The 18950-nt window shown below is 34.5% G+C and overlaps 2 protein-coding genes across 6 annotated transcripts; one reads left to right on the top strand and one right to left on the bottom strand.

Moving 5' to 3' along the window:
* Positions 1 to 1514: 1514 nt before the first annotated feature.
* LOC132063724 (uncharacterized) lies at positions 1515 to 8090 on the top strand. 4 transcript variants are annotated; one of them, XM_059456419.1, is made up of 8 exons: positions 1515 to 1827; positions 2346 to 2630; positions 3862 to 3921; positions 4004 to 4213; positions 4698 to 4816; positions 4947 to 5044; positions 7370 to 7456; positions 7564 to 7701. In XM_059456419.1, the coding sequence occupies exons 1-7, from the start codon at positions 1609 to 1611 to the stop codon at positions 7414 to 7416; spliced, it is 1038 nt and encodes a 345-aa protein (XP_059312402.1). In that variant the 5' UTR covers positions 1515 to 1608; the 3' UTR covers positions 7417 to 7456; positions 7564 to 7701. The 4 variants fall into 4 exon arrangements, with proteins under 4 accessions (XP_059312402.1, XP_059312401.1, XP_059312400.1 ...); XM_059456418.1 differs by having other exon boundaries at positions 7545 to 7683; XM_059456417.1 differs by having other exon boundaries at positions 1516 to 1827; positions 7332 to 7456; positions 7564 to 8090.
* Positions 8091 to 10294: 2204 nt separating this feature from the next.
* LOC132063723 (phosphatidylinositol 4-phosphate 5-kinase 6-like) lies at positions 10295 to 15327 on the bottom strand. 2 transcript variants are annotated; one of them, XM_059456413.1, is made up of 8 exons: positions 13509 to 15327; positions 12928 to 13095; positions 12505 to 12670; positions 11875 to 11991; positions 11595 to 11788; positions 11319 to 11464; positions 11164 to 11233; positions 10295 to 11071 (listed from the first exon to the last, which is right to left on the bottom strand). In XM_059456413.1, exons 1-8 carry the CDS (start codon positions 14675 to 14677, stop codon positions 10783 to 10785), a joined length of 2319 nt encoding a protein of 772 aa, XP_059312396.1. In that variant the 5' UTR covers positions 14678 to 15327; the 3' UTR covers positions 10295 to 10782. The 2 variants fall into 2 exon arrangements, with proteins under 2 accessions (XP_059312396.1, XP_059312395.1); XM_059456412.1 differs by having other exon boundaries at positions 11164 to 11242; positions 13509 to 15322.
* Between the last annotated feature and the right edge of the window lie 3623 nt (positions 15328 to 18950).

Raw genomic sequence — 18950 nt, 5'->3', positions numbered from 1 at the left:
ATATGAATGCTTCACTAACTAAACATTAAAGAAAGTTAATACAACTTCAATAAATTCACTACTGAATGTATAAAATTTTAAGCTCTAAGGCTCATATTTTAAATCTATAGTACTTAAAATTAAATTCTTTCAAGAAATGGGAGAAATTTATAATTGTAGTTTATTTTGTAGAATCCAATCTCTTGGTGATGGTATAACACTTGAATTTACGAAGATTTGCATGTAAACTTTCAACAAACGGGTATCCGATTGCTTTCTCTCGAAGGGATTCTAAGAATTGAACTATTGAATCTTCTAATCCGGTCTAAGTAATAATAGGTTGAGGTTCTTCGTCAGCACTTATTGTTGTCTTCGGCTTCCATATTCTCTTGTTCTTCCACTTTAATGACATGACAATAATCTCTTCAATGATAGGAGTGTTGCATCAAACTCCACATATATATATATATACTAGTTATGTGAGGCCGTCTTCCGGGGGGCCACTATATATAAAAATAGATATTTTAATTAAAGAAGTATAATTTGTGTTAGTACAAGTGTACAACAACAACAATCATATACCTATTGTAGTCCCACAAGTGGGTAATTACGTTAGTAATAATTAAATTTCATATAAATATATTTTCAATATATGAAAGCAAAACTTTAATTGCACTCTTTTAATATTTTAACTTCCATTTTGATGAAATTATTTACTTCAAATCAAATGCGGAGCCGAATTTAATTTGACATTTATAAGTTATGTATCCTAATTTTCTAAAATTATTTAGCTCTAAATAAATAATCTATACATAGTTAATGAACTTTTAAGATAAATACATAATTTAACTTGTACAATAATCTCTTCTCCTTAATTAGAGATCGAGTTCGAACATGGATATGGAAAAAAATTTTGGAGGGAGCATACAATAATTATATAATAATTGAGGAAATGCGGATATCGAGCACCAAATAGAAAACCAAAGAACATGGAAAATGATAGGAGGTTCGATAAATTTTGAAAAGTAGACACTTAAAAACAAAAAAATAAATTTGACTTAAATAAATAAGATTAGGACCTAAAAGTAATTACTTAAAAAGTTTTTAAAAAATTTGGAAATTCTTGTGAGGACTACAAAAGTCCCTAAGTTTTCCTTATATATAGTAGTAATTCGTATGTAATATTCTGTCATAAATATAATATATTAAAATATTAAATTAAATATTTAGTCAAAATCTATACTAATTATGGGTAGTTATAGATATTCTATTTTATAAAGATGGTTAATAATTATATTACCAAAAAAAAGTAAATAACTGTTATATGAGGAATAATTTTATAAAGATTGTCGTTATAAAGTTGTCATTGTTATAAATAAAATATTGCTATAGAAAAGTAAAATATAATATAAAAAATCAATTTTAATTTTTTTTAAATGTTATAAAGAGTTTCTGATATACGCGGATGGAGTTATGACCGGACATGCCAACGAGAAAAGCATGGGGGCCGCCATCATAGCAGATATTTCTCCTACCTGAAGACATACTATTATCTTCTCTCAAAAAAGGATATGAAAATTAATTGTAGAAGAAATAGCAGTTGTTGGTAAGAGACTAAAGTGTGGAGCAATGAGTAGTTTGGCTTGTCCATGGCTTTGTGGAGCCTATGCCTATCCTTCTAAATTCTGCAATTTCCCATCTTCCAAAGACACTACTACCACTATCATATATTGTAGTAATTCTCAATTTACACCTCCAGGACCCGGCCCGGGATTATCACAAAATGATCTCAAATTTGTCCTTCATGATGCTCTTGATGCGTTTGGTGTCAATACTACCCATGCCCGTGTATGTATTCTTTTTTCTTTAAAATCAAAATTATATTATGTGTTGTTGATTTTGTTAGTCTCATATGTAGACCAATTTTGATTTGTCATTTGGTATAATATATGCCTCGTGAAATACGAATAGGACTTTTCCAGACATTTGTAATTCGTGGTCTAATTAGACAACATCTTGCTTCCAACATAGGAATTGCTAAGAGTAAAATTCGACAAGATTGTATGGCAAATCCTTCAACAAGTTATGCAGGGACATCCTCTATTGCTGAATAGAGCATCCACTCTGCATAGATTAGGCATTCTAGCGGGGCAAGCTATTTGTTTACATCCATTAGTCTCCTTTAATTTTACGCCTATTTTATTTGTGGCGTCCATGTCAACCCGGCAAAAAAATTAATTTATTTTGCCATGTCAGATTTTTTATGATAAATTTGGCTGAGTGATCTTATAAAAAAACCACGAAGTTGAATGACTTTGATACATAATTTGTCATAGTTGAATGACCTTATTTACGGTGATTAACAGATAGCAAGAGAAGGTTTCTGCTCTCAAATTCGGAAATTATCAGATATTGAGAGAGAAACGAGTATTTGCATAAATAGAGGGGTTGATTTAGGAAAAGCTGCACTTCATATAGCAGCTGAGGATGATTCCCTTGTTTCACACTCCTCTGTTCCGCTACCTGTTGATGATTTTGTGGAGAGATTGGATCATCTTTCGATGGGATATTGCACACGTTATAGCTCTTCGTTTACATCCTCTCCAGAACACTTCATTCACTGTTTAGAAAAGTACTTGTACGTTAATAAGGTAAGTTTATTTGATTTCTATCTTGTTAGCTTCTTTTAGAGTTTATTTGTTTTAATTATTTGTTAAGTTCCGTGTATCTGTTTGGAAACGAATGCTTAGTAATCAATTATGCACTGCTTCGCCACATTATATCGTATTTTGATATGAAGAAAGAAGCTTACATGTTCCATGAGCCTAAAAGATTGGAATTTAAAGTATTGATAGGCTTCATCAAAAAAACTTGAAGTGTTAATAGGTTAATTTAGGAGTTTTATGAAAAGGAGGTGAGTTATTGCATCATTGAACGGTACCAATCAAGTGGGAGATTAATAGAGACTTTTGAGCCTAAGAAGCATGTCACTTGACAGCTTTTTGAATCGTGGTAGGAAGTTTCTACTTCGAAATTGTGTGCCCTATGCCATGAATGGCTATAATTACTGAGACAAGTAAACTTGTCATTTACAGCAGTGAATCAAGACCTGATTCATTACTTGGATGTTTCTTTAAAGAGAGGTGAGGAGTAAGAAGTTAGTTGGAGTTGCAAGCAATATTCAATTTAAATTGCACATATCAGTTGTGACGTTGAGCCTTTGCTGGTTGATTTTTGCACTTCTGTTCACCTTTCACCCTTTCCCATCATTATATAGAGCTGGAAAGGTGGACCATTTGTGAAATACTTCAATTATTGAAAGATGGCTCTCGTGGGGAATACCTTCTTTTCCCACCCTTTGCTTTCAGTCAGTGGGAAGGGAACAAACCCCATAACTACAAGACACACACAGTGAAACTGAAAACTGAAAACTATACAGCTAGGAAGAGGAAGACGGAATTTTCATCTAGAATTGGAAAACTTTGATTTTTTTTTTTTTTTTTTTTTTCATTTTGCTTGAAAAAGGGCATGCAGAAGAATCCTTTGGTGATTAGTACAAATAACCTGTCTTTTTCATGCAACTGGATACAACTGCAAAATGGTATGCACTAAAGAAGTTCCATTTTCATGACTGAGGCTGACAAGTATTATTGGATCTGATTGCAGCACAATATTTCATGAGGGAAACATGAACTTGATTATTTATTTAGTTGTGTTATTGGAAACGTGTTCATGTTTCAACTAGATATTGTATCTGCTCGCATGTTTTTCCTTAATTTGTGAGTAGGAGATACTGGTTGGTTGATTGAGGTTTATGGTTGATCTTGTTTCCTCTATTGATCAACATTATTTTTCAAAATTCTGATATGGTTCAATTCACAGGGTTTCCGAAGGTCTGGTGCGACGAATCAATCAGAGCCGCGGGCTCTTTATCTTCACTCAGTGTGCCCCTTTCCCTCTTCTGTTTATCGTGTATACAAATTATAGCCTTCATGTTAAACCAACATTTTTTGCTTTACTTCAGGTTTTAACACATCGTTGTGGTTCTGCTTCACTACTTTCCCTTCTATACTCAGAGATATTAAAGATGCTGCGCTTGTGGGGCCTTTTAAGTTTTGATATTGAGGTTTTCTTCCCTCACGATTCTTCGAGCTCCCCTCGAGGCTATTGCAAACAAAAAACTAAAGAATCTGATCAATCACATGTCATGACTGCACAATCGTTGCTAGAGGAGGTAAATTTTCCTCAGAGAGTGATTGAATCTATTCACATTTGAATTTCTTTCATTCCATATATAAATTCGACAACTCTATTATTTAGTTATTTGACCTCATTGAATAACTGATTGAAAGAGGTAGATATCGGTTTTACTGTATCACATTGGCTGTGTATCTGGTTGCTTTGCTTTTATGCTGCTGACACCTTTTGTGCTAAGGCTGGGCCCCGTTTGGGACAGTTAATTTACTTACGAAAGAGGTATACTGCTACTACTGATTCGTTCCGTTTCCAGAATCTGAGAGGATATTCTGAAGAGAAACCTGCTAAAGCTACTTTCGGACAATACAACTACTCTTCATTTTTGCAATGGGCCTTCATGTAGTTGCATTTTCTTGCTGTCATATTTCCAAAAGCTCTCCATCTGATTGTCAATTAACTTAAAATTGGATGTGCTTCTATTTGTTTTATTCTGCTTATAGTTGCTCCATGTCTGTCTACAGATGCTGAAAGATTTGAAGGATGCTTTCTGGCCATTTCAGCTTGATCATACTAAGAGTCCTTTCCTGAGAGCAGCACGAGCTGCCAACTGTTTGGAAAGTACCAACGATTCAGAAGAAAGGTGTTCCAGCAGTTGCGAAATCCATCCTTAAATTCCCTGCTTATAATATAAGACTACACTTGTTTGTCCATCCTTCTATATCAATGTTTTGATTTTGCAACCCATCCTTTTTGTATCATTTTCCATGCAGTGCATTCGAGCTTGCATCTGTCAAGGCTGCTCTGCATCGGCTAGAGCGTGGTGTTTGGACCAATGTTCGTTTTGGGGACATGAGACGTGCACTCTCTGGTATGTGCATTCAAGTTTTTCCCTCTTCCCCATGAAAAAGTAAGGTTATATTCTTAAGAATTATTATCGGCTCCATTGAGGCATAACTCTTGTACGTTTCAATTTTGATAAGTAATAATTGTACATGTGATGGCACTCCAATAAACCTCATGGATGAACTAAAAGGAAACTATAAATTAGTGGTTATTCCTCAAATGTACAAACTCAGTCTATTTTCCATCAAAAGTGCTCCTATTTTTCTCTTTCCTAATGACCCATATAAGTGCTCATGGCGATGTTCTGACGCCCTACGTCTTCTCTTCCGTCTTCTACAAGTCCAGCTAAACAATGCCTCCTTCACATTCCCTAACATCGTTCGCTGTATTCTGAACCATCTCATGACTCCCACCTACTCCCACCATAAGTGCATAGCTAGTCGGCAAAACAGAAGGAGGTGGTTCACATCTTTGCCTGATTGCACATTAAGCACCAACTAACATAACTGATTCTTCTTTTCCTCAAGTTTTCAGCTGTTGGGATCACTCCTCATGCCACTAACCAAGCGAAAAAGTATTCTTGGCGCCCTGGTTATCCATATTGAGAGGTGCGAGAATCCTAAATCCTCCCTGATTAAAAGCTCATTGTAATAGGACATTACAAAGAAAGATCCACTGCTGCCTTCCCCCACTTCCACGAGCCTGGTTCCCGAATGATGTGTTATGTTCTTTGAGCATTTCAGTAAGTTTTAGAATTCTGCTACCTCCATAGCCTAAATGTTTCTCCTTACTTTTAGGCCCAAGGAACACCCCTTCTGTAGCCTTTCATACCTGTTGGACTGTCTTCCACTTTTGACACGAGGCTCTGTAAATATTTAGGAATACTAGCCTCAAAAATTATCGCCACAAATTACCAAAAAAAAAAAAAAAAAAATTTTTTTCGCCACACCATATGTGCTCCCAAAAGCTGATCCTGCTCATGTGATGTTGCTGCTGAGTTCTTCCTGTTCCTTCATAATGTTCCTCCACAGGTCGCACCAACAAGGACAGTGATGTTTTTAGTCCTCCAACCCGTTTCCATGATTCCATCCATATTCTCCGGTATCACCTCCCCTCGCAGTGCATGCTCATTTGTCCAAATTCCACATTGCATAGTTGAAGGTATATGACAGTCAGATATATGCTGTCAGATTTTTTTCTTCATGACTCCAGTAGAGCAGGCTTCTTCCTGATCTCTGACGGTGATTATTTTGGATTTATACTGCTATAAAAGGAAGCAGAACATGAGCCCTACGAACTGTCTTGTTTAAAAACTTATGAACTGTAAAAGCGAGAAACTTTGATTCTGTTTAATGACTGATATTCCTTGGGGAATTTGGGTTCATTTGTAATTCAATCCCTCCTGACCTATAAGAATGAATGCTACGTTAGATAAACACATCAGAGGTTTTTGAGAATGAGAAATACAGATGAACTTTCAACTTTAATCTGTGGTACTTTCCCTTCCTGGAAGAGACACCCTCTTTTTCTTTCTTATTTCTTCTAAAAAGGGTTTATTGGAGGGGTACTAAGATGGCGTTCAACATTGTTTCTTAGGAAGCTATTATGGTCCAACAATAGGCTGGAGGACAATTACTTCTGCCTGAACTTCTATGTTTCACTTCCGTTTTATAATTTGTGCTGATAAGAAATTATGGTGAGTTGACTGGAAACCAGTGCCAGCCTTTTTTTTTTTTTTGATGGTTCATGCGTTTTTTCAGACTAATCTAAAGAGTTTGGGACATCCTCCTTTAAAGTGATATAAAACGCTTCCCAATCTTCAGTTTGAAGTTTTAATGTGCTTTCTTCTGATATTATCCCAGAGGCTTTTTATTACTAGGAGCCCGTTTGGATTGGCTTATAAGTTGGTCAAACCAGCTTATAAGCCATTTTTTACTTATTTGGGTGTTTGGTAAAATTGAAAACAACTTAAATTAAGTTAAAAAGTGCTTAAAATAAGCCAAAATCAAGAAGTTGCTCAACCCCAACTTATTTTTTTTTGGCTTAAAAGACATTTTGGTTTGACCAACAACTTTGCCCTTTTATCCTTTATATTTTCTGTTAATTCCAATATTACCTTTACTTCTAAAAACTCTTTAAGCACTTTTATCCAAACACTTAACTGTTTATTTATAAAATAACTTTCGGCACTTAAAAAGTACTTTAAGCACTTATGATTAAAAGCCACTTTTTTTCGGCTAATCCAAATGGGCTCTAGGTATACAATTTGTCGGGTCTATATTTGCCTGTTATGATATTTATTCTCTTGGCAGCATGTGAACATCTTATCCTCTTGCAAACTGATCCTAAGGAATTGAGAGATTATGGCGTTCTACTCTACCATTGTGGATTTTATAAGGAAGCACTCCAGTACCTTACGTTATACAAGGACCGAAAGGTAATCTTCCTCTGTTTAGTGACTCTTGCATTTGTTTCGTTTTCATTTCTATCATTGACTAACTTTACAGAATTGCATTATGGTGAAGGAATCGTCTGGTTTGATAGATAATATGGAGGAAGAAGCAGCTATGGAGAAATTAATGATTCGCCTTAACCTCATCTTGATGGAGGAAGGTTGGTCTCTCCCCACAGAAAACAAAGGTTTCCTGCGCAACAACTCCGAGCCCTGGTAATGCTTGTAACGTTTCGTGCGATAAGCAGGTTTGGTTGTATTTGAAGTATGGACAAGCTTGTGGAATCTGTCCCTCCGAAGGATCTAATTAGAATAGATCCTCTGTAGAAATTTGTATACAAAGGACTAATGTATCAAAGTATAGGTTAAATGTAACAAAATATTCATAGCGTCGTGTATAGGAAAATACTATAGTCCTTTAACCCATAAAAATATTCTTCACTATTGCTAATTAACCAATGGAAGAATAGAATGCCTCATGGCATAATATGTTTGTGATGCCAAAAATCAAGCAGAAACTGTAGTTGCTAATAAGCTTCTCTAGTAAGTAGTAAGAACTTCTGGTTAATTGTTCTGACTTCCGAGAATAAAGGGAGTACACCAGAATCCTTATTTGTTATCAATCGTTTCTTTAAGTTTAGCTTCACTAATATACGGATTTTAGTTTTTTTTTTAATTCGTTAATACTGAGTTTTAAGGGCGTGATTATGTTGCTCGAGACGATCTCTGTTATAATGCTATATCATGAATGTAAAACAATGGGCTCAGATATTCTCCTTTCCAGCCTGTTTCTGAGAAGGAAAAAAGGAACTCAAATAGTCTTCTAGTATTATTCAATTTCAAATTCAGTTAATTGAATCGTGAAAAGTTCCACTAACGGGATTACACCTTATAACAACTTGCACATTTTATGAATTGTGAAAGTGTTGCACCTAATAGACTATCTGTAACTTTTGGCTTAGTGTTGTCACATGATGAAGTAGATAAATAATAAAGGGGGTGAAACTTATAATTTCGATTTTAAATGCCTTATAAATTATAATAGGTCAACCTCTCATCTCTAGCTTTGGACTTTGGAGTAGTTAGCAAAGTCCTTTGTTTGGTTACCAACTCCCCTTTTATACGGTCGTGGTCACCTATCTCTAATTACTTTGATACCTCTCCTTTTCCTTTTTCCTTTTCCTTTTTTCGTTTCTCTCGACTCTCGCACTTTTTAAGATTTATAAGTCTTTTTTGGCTGTCAACTTTAGAAATTAAGATGACAAACAAATGCCTTTGTTCCAATTTCTTGAGAGATCGACTTGGAGCGAACTTGTCGGCAGTAGTATTAAACTCTAGCACATGTGAACAATTAAGACGTGCAAGCAACGAGTTTTTGCATCAAACCACTCTAATTTCTAATATTCACTTATTATAAGGAGTAGAGGAAAATTCACAGAAGTGAAATGCAATAGGAGGTGTTCTGTGTGTGAGAGAGAAAACCTGTTCCCAAAAAAAGTATAGGAGAGGTAAAGTATCTGATTTCTTTGGTTTGGATTCAGACATTGATTCTGTCAATTAAATACTTAATTAGATGCACACACAGCATATATTTCAAATTAGAGTCAATTCAAACAATATTGATTGTACATTAAAACTTAAAAAGAAGAGGTGTTAGTATTCATCTACCCGTTACGTACGGGCAACAAATGGCATTTTTACAATCTTTTGGTTTGTAAAAGTGACCCAAACGCCATTAGAGAAAAGATTTCAGTTTTTGTAAAAATTAATAAGCAACACTAAAGCTGTTTTTGCAGTTCTCATAAATATTGAAGAATCCTTCTCTTATGTGTTTAATTAGAAAGAAGTTTTCAAAAGTTAAAGAAAAAAGTTATCTGCATGAAAGTCTTCCTCTTTCAAGACTTGCAAAATTTGTACTCCTGTTTTGAATTTTTCTTTAGTCTTCGCAAGATTTAGTCAATTTATTTTCTTTAAGAAAAGAACTTTTCAAACATCAAATTGATAGTATGAAAGTTCAATGCAACCCACTCTCCCACTACTCCATACAACTATATGGCGTGCATACATGTTCCTTTAATGCACTTTCAAACTTGAAGTCGACCAATTTCTCCTTAGTTAAGACCTACCATATTCTATTCAAAATCGTGCAACAGATTAACTGCTATATTCATTTTCTTGAGACTTCATATGATGACACAAAGGCAATTCGAGTCCGTCAGACTAATTTGAAATACTTGAGAAGCTTTTCTGATATTAAAATAACTCATTCGATGGATTGCTCTTACCATTATCATTCTTTTGCTGCCATAGAAGAGAGAACACCCCGAAGCTAAGGATTATTGCCAAAAATAAGATGCAAAAGCGAGCTCATTTGTGCATCCCTCTATAGTTAACAAAGAGGATCTTTCCCTTGAATTGGTAATTTTAATATGCCTCAAGACGAATAAAGTGTTTTGATCTCTATAGCGCTTGTACCTAACTCCCTTTGAACTACTACTATTTATTTTATCCAATATTGTCATCCTCCCTTACTCTAGATTCAGCATAGCTCCCAGACGAGCATGCTAGCATGAGGCCATGAGCCGATAGATGAAGATGGGATCGTTTAACTTGTATTGTTTTCACAAAATAAATCCTCCTGCATCTATATGTAAATACTATTTTATCAAGAATATGCAGCAAAAAGACTTTGAATTGTTGATTAATTCTGAGGGATGGCTTAGAACTAGTTGATGGTCTCTTTCGCTTTGTTTTGTGATAGAAGATGTTACAAAATAATGTTTTAGAGAAGTGAAAGTTTTGTCCAAATTAAGAGATTTCCAATTTCCTCTTTTCCCACTTTGGCGTGCTATACATGTTTATTCCATAAGTATATTACCAGAGAGTCGTCACTCTGGATCAAAAAATTGTGTTGCAAGAAAAATCCACCCTACCTCAGCTTCACCCTTCTATTTTTCATGTACAATTGGGGCAGGCAGGCTTAAAAATTACATGGCTGGTCATTTACTCACAAAACTACTCTATGCCTTTGCTGAATTCTGGATTATATGCCTGTAATCTTTCTCTCTCTCTATATATATATAAATAAAAGGAAAAGGAAAGTGCAGTGCCCTTCTTTTGCCATGGCAGCTTGTCTTGATGGGGAACATAGCCAGAATCCGTCATTCCAAGAACAAGCATCCGAGCTTTCATGACCATATAGTTCTCACCATTGTTGTGTGGTTAGCAAGGTTACCTCAGCGAATATCGACTGTACATGGAAGGCTTACTAGCTGGGAGTGAAAAACCCTGTGTCATCATTTTCTGAAATTTCAAGTGTCTTCTGCAAAAACTTTCAATACGAAATCCCGAAAACGTTTTGAGTACTGCTTGGGATCAACTGCAGAGATTGAAGTTGGATCATATTGGAATGCTTTATATGCATGCTCCAGCTTCTTGCTTATGTCATAATTCTGTAGTATATCGATTATACCAAAGAATAGGATGACATCATAATACTGCCCTGTCGGCTCTCCCACTAGCTGTGCCTCAAAATCGCCTCTTCTCACTGTTAATTCAGCCTTTGCTGGCATGTTGATACCCAATCTAATGGAAGCCCATCTGCCAAAAATCCATTCAAGTTAATTACTAGAGCAAAAGCAGAAAAATGACAAGTAATTTCAAATGATATAATCCTCATGAGTGTGGTTTACCCGGAAGGATCAAAAAGAAGATCCATGTCAGCCCTGGAAAGTCGAGGAGTTGATACATCACCATCTTGGTCTGCATTAGCTGAAACAAAAGAAGAAATGAAAATCCTTCTTCATCTAGCATTCCAAGAAGAAATGATATCAGAAGACATGTATACCAGTAGGAGTCCGAACTCCAGAACTACGCGGCTCAGTTGTGACTGGTTCACCGGAACCTGAAACTTCTCGAAAGTGAACTCCAACCAAAAGACTGTAGTCCATGATTCTCTCCTGTTCAAGGAAATCACAATCGCGGTCCACTTGCCTGTGCAACAGAAAGTTTAGCACACTTTGTGAAAAGGAGCAAAACTGAAGGTAAAATTTAGAATGTAGTTTGACCCTGGCTTAGGCTACATGTCTACGACTACAGGAGAGAAAGAGGAAAGAAAAGACACCTGCAGAACTCTTGGAACCAAACTTTCTGGAGCCTGAATATAAAATTGAGATCCAGGTCCTTGAGGGTAGTAGTGGGATCAATTTGAGATTCAGGTTTCTCAGTGACACGGCCATGGGAAGAACCTTTCAAGTCAAAACGTCTGTGAATGGCATACTCAGTACAGAACAAGTTCCCCATAATGACAAACCGAACCTGCAACAAACTCCATTAATGAAAAAGGACAGAACAAATTCATGAACTTGTCAAATACTAGCCATTGTTCTAGTTGTCTCATGTACCTTCTTCTGAGCCGGTCCATTCAACTTCACACAATGAAGACCAAAAAATTTAGTAACTAGAGTGTTCTCAAATGCTCGAACATGATTGTAATAAGCTGGAAGCATTCCTAGAAGAACCTGCAGTTGTGTGAATGAAGCCCCATTAAATTGTATAGATGTTTAAGTAAACTGAGAAAATATGTGATATGATTCCATCATAAAGTTAATTGGCTAGATTGGTTACTTGAAAGACATCAATATGCCTGGTGGACTCTAATTTTTGTAACAAGTATGCTTAGAATATTCACAAAGATACTGAAAAGAAATTTGATTACAAAGAACTAAGGCATCAGTGGAGGCACATCAATGATACGGAGCAAGTAATTTATATTGTCTGGCGAGAAGAAGCATGATTTTTATTTTGTTACCAACTTGAATAAATCTATTTGAAATATCAAAAACTTATTAAAAAGCATGCATCAAAGACAACTGTCTGGTGATGTGAACCTTAGATTGTCTCTTGATTATAAGTAGGCTTTGAAATTTCAGTTTCACATTTTTATCAAATCTATACAAGTATTCAGAATAAAGCTGAAAGAGAAAGATTCAGAATGCAAAGTTTAAGAATCGACAAGCAGAAATTTAACTCACTTTTACTTCTGCCTTCTTTAAGGTCTTTATCATGTACTTGTCATCATTGGTCAGGTAAAAAAAGCTTCCACTTTTTCCCGGGGATGAGAGTTCTCGAAGTGCATCATTTCCACATATAGATATCATGTAATCAGCTGGATCTACTTTAAACAATTTCCTAAGGGTCCTGAAAACATAGTTATTGTTAGACCAAGTTGATGTTATAATGCTGAGAGACTCTCAATGCTATCCTGATCTACGAAACAATTGGGATGTTAATTAAATAAAGGAGCAAGTTTTAATGTCTCAATTAAGGTGCAGGCTATGTACCTGCAACAACACATTAAGCCAAGCAGTATTCTAACTTCGCTTCAGTTATGCATTGTGAATAAACATACATGTTGTATAGTCTATTTATTTCAGAATATAGCGTAGTAATTTAACCTGAAAACTAACGGGCAGTAATCCTTCCATTTGAACTCAGTCGACTGGTGTGGAGGAGTATGCTTGGATCCTTCTGTAGGGAACTTTGTCCATATCTTTTCTTTGGTGTCAAAAGCTGTAGCTCTAAGATCAAGTGATGTAGCTGGAGCTGGCCTTCCTACAGAATGTCTGACATGGCACCATAAATGAGCTACAGCCAGCAACATATTCAAAATGATATAATAAAGATCTAAAAGTACTGCCATGAAAAATCCAAGTTGTTCTTCTTAGATACTTAAGAGTTATATTTGTGCATCCATTAAAGATTCCATGCTACCAAAACTAAGGTAAGGTTAAGATCCCAAAAAGGACTTCTATGTGTAACAATCCATAACCATCACTAGGGACTTGACCAACTTGATCGTTTATCCTTTATCATCCCTATAAACAAAACAAGCAGGAAGGCTTCTAATACACATTAAGGTCTTCTAATATGCAGAATTTTCCGATTAAGGGCCACAAGAAAAAGACAGGAACAGGAGTGGTTATCAATAAAATCAACAACTTTAGACAACAAAAGTCTATTCAATTCAAACAAATACCTTATTCCCAGCTGCAAATTAAGCATGAGCTCATAGTTTTTATGGCCTTTCGATATTGTTGTTCCTGGCTTCTTATTCGGTTGAATTTTGATGCAATGTGGTGTAAATCCTCTTGAATTATCTAAATCGTCAGTCGAAAAGCTTCTCATTCCTTCACTTGACTCTCTTTGTTGTTCTGAATATACACTATTTGAACCTGCATCAGCTTCTGATCCCCAACTGTATCCATCTCCATTGCTCAACCTCCCATCCACAGAATTTCGCTTATTTCCTTTCGGAGTCTTTGCTATTGGCTGCTTCTGCAGAAATTCCCCTTCACATGGCCAACTAACCATCTTTTGTGAAGGGTACACTGATATTCTTTCACCTGGACTAATCTGACATCCTAGTAGATCGTTCGAATAAACATCCTGAGGATCCCAATCGTAAGTACCTGTTCGCGAACTTGAAGGATAATAAGTCCCACTCTGCTCCCTCGAATCCTTACTCCAAATTCCAACATAAAAACTCCCATCTGCCCATCGAAAAGTCCCATTCCCTTTAGGAAATCCATCTTCCCAAGAACCATCATACCTATTCCCATTAGCCCAAATCATTGTACCATTGCCATTCATCTTCCCATTTCTCCATTGTCCAATATATTGATTCCCATTAATCCATTGATACCTCCCTTGTCCATCAGGCTGCCCGCGTCGCCACTCTCCTTCATAATGATCTCCATTCACATAATCCCTGGTTCCTTTACCATGTTTCATATTGATCACCCAAGAACCTCTATATGTATCATTTGAACAACCTGTATAAGTCCCTTCACCATCCATATACCCATTCTTGAATTTCCCTTCATAGGTTGCACCAGAAGGCCAACTAAACTTTCCTTTTCCCATTGTTTTCCCTTTAACCCAATCACCAACATACATACAACCATCTGACCATAAATATTTCCCATGGCCATTAGGACAATTATCACTCCATTGCCCTGTATATATATCCCCATTATTTAATACTTTCTCAGCATAATAGACCTCACCAGGGGTATCAAGGTCATCATCAACATGTGCCACTGACATTGTTGCAAAAATGATGTTTTTTTTGGCTCTTTTCTTTGCTGTTGCTTTCTTTACCGTGAACTCCCAGGCCTTCACAATGCCACTGAATTCTTTGCTCATCTCTTACCAAATAATAAAACCACTTTTTTTTTCCCTTCCTCCTTAACCCAAATCAATCTTCATTTGAATCACCAATGTGAGCTTCACATGAACATCAACAATCATTTCAAACACAAAAAAATCCAGTCTTTGTTGCTATATTATGTTTTTGGCTCATTTGCTGAAAAGGGTCTGGATTTTCTTTGGTTTCTGATATGGAAAACTGAAGGGAACCTGTTGTATTGAGGAAAAAGAGAGTGGTCTGCAAATTAACATGAGAAAACAACAATATGGTTTTAGTTTTTTCTATGTTTCTTTAGATTGATTTACTGAACAGGATTGTTTTTTTCTCCTTTTTTTTTTTTTTTTTTTCAGCTTTTCAGGAAGTTGGTGTATTTGGAAACTTTGAAACAGAAGTTGTTAGGTTGATGGAATAGCAAAAAGAACAGAACAAATTTAGGACTGGTTTTTTATTTAGTTAAAGCTCTTTTCTTTTTCTTTTTTCTTTTTGTGTAATTTAGATATCTTTTACTTTTTTCATTTATTTTTAATTTAGTTTGGTGTATTATTATTTTTCTCATTGGATGTCAATTGTCAAGTTGTCAACTAAAGGTTGAACAGCAGGTTGCTCTTTGTCCCCTAATTTGGCTCCTAAATCCACTAAAACACCTGACAAATGGAAGGATGAAAGACATGGAATGATTTATGTGTTGGCTAATTTTTTGGCAAAATTCATAAATTCACTAGTATTATACGTACTTAATATCTATAATTGAACTTAAATGTTATTTTTGGAGTTAAATAGCCTTTTTACCATAATTTTGAAAGTTATCTTGTGTAATTTCCATATCTCAAACTAGTTTTTAACTTGCAACACTTCTAGGTTCAAAATCAACTTATAGATTCGTTTCATGAAATGTTTGGACAATATTTGAGTTACAAGTTGTTTGAACATGAAATTCATTACGTTCAAATAGATTTGTAAACCAATAATTCACTTGAAGTTCAAATATTAAAATTCAGTATTTACAAATATTCATGACAACAACAATAACTGACTGTCTGACAAAATAAGTTTTTACAATATTCATAACCAAAACAAGTTTTTTTTTTTTTTTAAAATTCATAATCAAACAAGTATTAGCAAGCATGTAATTAAATACTACTACTATATTTATGTCCAAATGGGACCTAAATATTCTTGCTTCCTAGTGCATGTTAAATATGTTTAAAGATTGCCTACTTGTGATTGGTACTTCCATGGAATAGTTTGTACTAAATCACGAGAAAATCCAACATTGGTTGAGTTAAGCTATACTACATCTTGTGGTAATACTTTCTTTAATTCTGGTTTATCCTCTCTTTTTTTTCTTTTTTTCTTTCTTTTTTAGTTTATCCCCTCTTCAAACTCCATATCTCCACAAGAACCTGAAACCAGTTAAGCATTAATTTGAAACTTAGGCTGCAAATATTAGATGCTATGTGGTTACATGAAAATAGCAAGAAATTTCATTAAGATTACAAATCTGACACAACCTACGTCAATTATTATTTTAGTAGTATCCTCAAGAATGAAAACATATTACTAGCAGATAACAAGAAGTCTATTTTTTTGTCTTTTTGTAATGAACTAAATAAGGGTGAGTGGTGAAGCAGTTTTGTCATCGATCCCTTCCCCACGTTTTGCAGGGAATATAAGTAGTATTTTCTATACTTTATTGGTTATAACTTATAATAATATCTACGACCCTAATCCCATTTAATAATCCATATAAAAAAATATAAAAAAAAGGTTCTTTCTTTTGTCGGAAGAAATGCAAAGCAGGTTGTGCTCATCGCCACTTCAACAATTGACAATATAATAAGAATGCACTGCGGGTTTTCGTCATTTTCTACGCCCAAAATTCCATTACTCCACTGGGTTATAGGGCTAATGTGACTTATAAGTCACGCCATAAAGATTGATGACAACAAATTTGGGTTAATATCATAAATATCCCTTCAACATTCACTTAATTGCACTATATACAGTAATTTGCCTAAGTATTACAAAAAGTCACAAAACTATTTTTGTAACAAAATATCACCGAATTTTGTCTAAAGAACATAGAAAGTTACTAAACATTTTCTTGGTAAGCAAAGAGTTTTGCTAGGCTAAATTGAGTGACTTATTAGTTGCAAAAAAATAATTTAAATGACTTTCTGTACTCAGGTAAAGTAGAATGATTTTTCATTACAAAAAATAATTAATGACTTTCATGCAATAAAATAAAAGTTGAGTAAACATCGTGAAACTCATGGGCGGAGCTACAGTTCTGCTTACGGGTTCAACACAACCCTGTAGCTTTGGTCGTTCAGAGTCTACATTTGTGTTAAAAATTGCACTTAATATGTAATAATTAATTCAACATCAAAAAAGATACGTTTTTCTAAAATTCAAAACTCATAATTTCAAAATTCTAGCTCAGGCTTTTCATGAAACTACCGAACAAACTTGCACCAAATTGAATTAAAGACATCATAAACGAGAGTTGAATTAATGCTTTCATCTTTTAGGTCATTCATTGTTGGTGGTCATTTATTCTTTGATTAACCACAGTCGAAAAAGTTAGTTGGTAGTTCAACTTGAGAATTGAAAGAAACTTTTTTTTTTTCGTGCAAAAATATTAACCTGATACTCATACGTAGGGTGTACAAAGTAAACCGACAAATCGCACCAAACCGATAAATCGAGTCAAACTGAGAAAAAAAGCCGATTAGTGGTTTGGTTCGACTTGGTTTGATGTTGAAAAAAAAAAAACCGACCATAATTGGTTTGGTTTGGTTTAACCTTAAAAAAGTCAAACCGAACCAAACCAACCCAACATTACATGTATTTAAGTTTTAAAATATTTTATACATAAAAATATTTATTTGTAATGTAATTTATAAATATTACTTAAATTTTTTTGTAGTTTTTTGTCTTTTATCATATTATTTCAAGTTTGAAATTAGAATTTTGAATGTCTAAAGTTTATATCCCATGGATGTTAGTAACTCAAATAAAATCCAAACCAAAACCAACTCAGCACTAATGCTAACAAAAGAAATTCAATTCTACCACTGGGAATGACATTAATGTTGGATATCTATTCTTTAGTTTTGCATAATTCGTTTAGAGAGTGAAAATATGTAACTTTTTTTTCTTTGTCATGTAATTAATATTTATTAGCTGTACTTATTTCAGCATAATTTAGTATTTTTAGATTATGGTCATTTTCTTTATAGCTTATTAATTAGCAATATTTATTTTAACCGATTTTATTATCTTTTTTGTTGAATATTTTAATACAATTTCATCACTTATCTCACATTTTGTGTTATTTTCTTAAGAAATACCTTACATATATAGTTGTATCTTACTAGGACTAAAGAAATATTTGAAGTATAAGTTATATGTTTTGTATGTAAAAGTTATATATTTTGCATGAAGACTTTTTCGGAAAAAATTAGAAAAACTCGAGAAAACCGAATAACCCGAGGTTGAAAAACCCGAATTTTATTGGTTTGGTTTGGTGTATAGATATAAAAATCTGACGTAATTAATTTGATTTGATATTTAAAAAATTCGAACTAACCCGATTCATGTACACTCCTGATCATACGAATATGCGATTTAGGAGGACCAAACGAAAAATAAAATGAACATACTTTCTATTTGAAATGTTTCCTAATTGGTCCCTCCATCGTGCGTTCCTTTATGATTTGAAGCTGAAAACAATAATCTGAAGGGCCCCCACACAACACTTGTCAAGGAGACAAGTCACTTACTAAGGAGGTATTGATGATTAAGACAATTTACTTTACTCCACATCTACCCTTGTCGAAATTCTAGAAATTACAGTGACTCCCTTATATATTCATTTGCTGTAAATGCTTCCTCCAAAAGCTCACAAACAATAACTTGAAAATGTGATGTATTAATACTACTAACGAACAAAAGTAATTTTCGTTTCAGCAGTACACAGAGAAACCAAATTTACTTGCCTATTTGCGGTCTACAAATGACCTTGAAATTGCTCACTAGAAACTTCTTCTAAGTTTTAAGAATGCGTGATTAATTTTAATATGTATTCTGTGACTAATAACCTGTGATAATTATTCTTATTGTTGGAATACGCTCGTTTGATCAGTCAATGACAAACAGCCACGATTATAGAGCAAATTTATTTATGAAACGTTACATTATGACTTTGAAACACAATGTGTACCAGAGATTATAGTCCAGTAACATCAATGAAATCTACTAAACAAT

Source organism: Lycium ferocissimum, chromosome 7 (assembly GCF_029784015.1).
Source record: "Lycium ferocissimum isolate CSIRO_LF1 chromosome 7, AGI_CSIRO_Lferr_CH_V1, whole genome shotgun sequence".
NCBI classification, from domain to species: Eukaryota; Viridiplantae; Streptophyta; class Magnoliopsida; order Solanales; family Solanaceae; genus Lycium; species Lycium ferocissimum.
Note: the sequence above shows the minus strand (reverse complement) of the source record. Positions and strands in the feature narration are given on the sequence as shown.

Excerpts from the sequence above, each read along its gene's own strand:
- LOC132063723 (XM_059456412.1), bottom strand. The coding sequence starts at position 14,677 with ATGAGCAAAGAATTCAGTGGCATTGTGAAGGCCTGGGAGTTCACGGTA. Across the intron at positions 13,096-13,508 it reads AATTTGCAGCTGGGAATAAG|ACATTCTGTAGGAAGGCCAG; the intron begins GTATTTGTTTGA and ends GTGCCATGTCAG. Across the intron at positions 11,072-11,163 it reads CTTCTTTTTGATCCTTCCGG|ATGGGCTTCCATTAGATTGG; the intron begins GTAAACCACACT and ends GATTTTTGGCAG.
- LOC132063724 (XM_059456414.1), top strand. The coding sequence starts at position 1,609 with ATGAGTAGTTTGGCTTGTCCATGGCTTTGTGGAGCCTATGCCTATCCT. Across the intron at positions 3,922-4,003 it reads GGGCTCTTTATCTTCACTCA|GTTTTAACACATCGTTGTGG; the intron begins GTGTGCCCCTTT and ends GCTTTACTTCAG. Across the intron at positions 4,214-4,697 it reads CACAATCGTTGCTAGAGGAG|ATGCTGAAAGATTTGAAGGA; the intron begins GTAAATTTTCCT and ends GTCTGTCTACAG.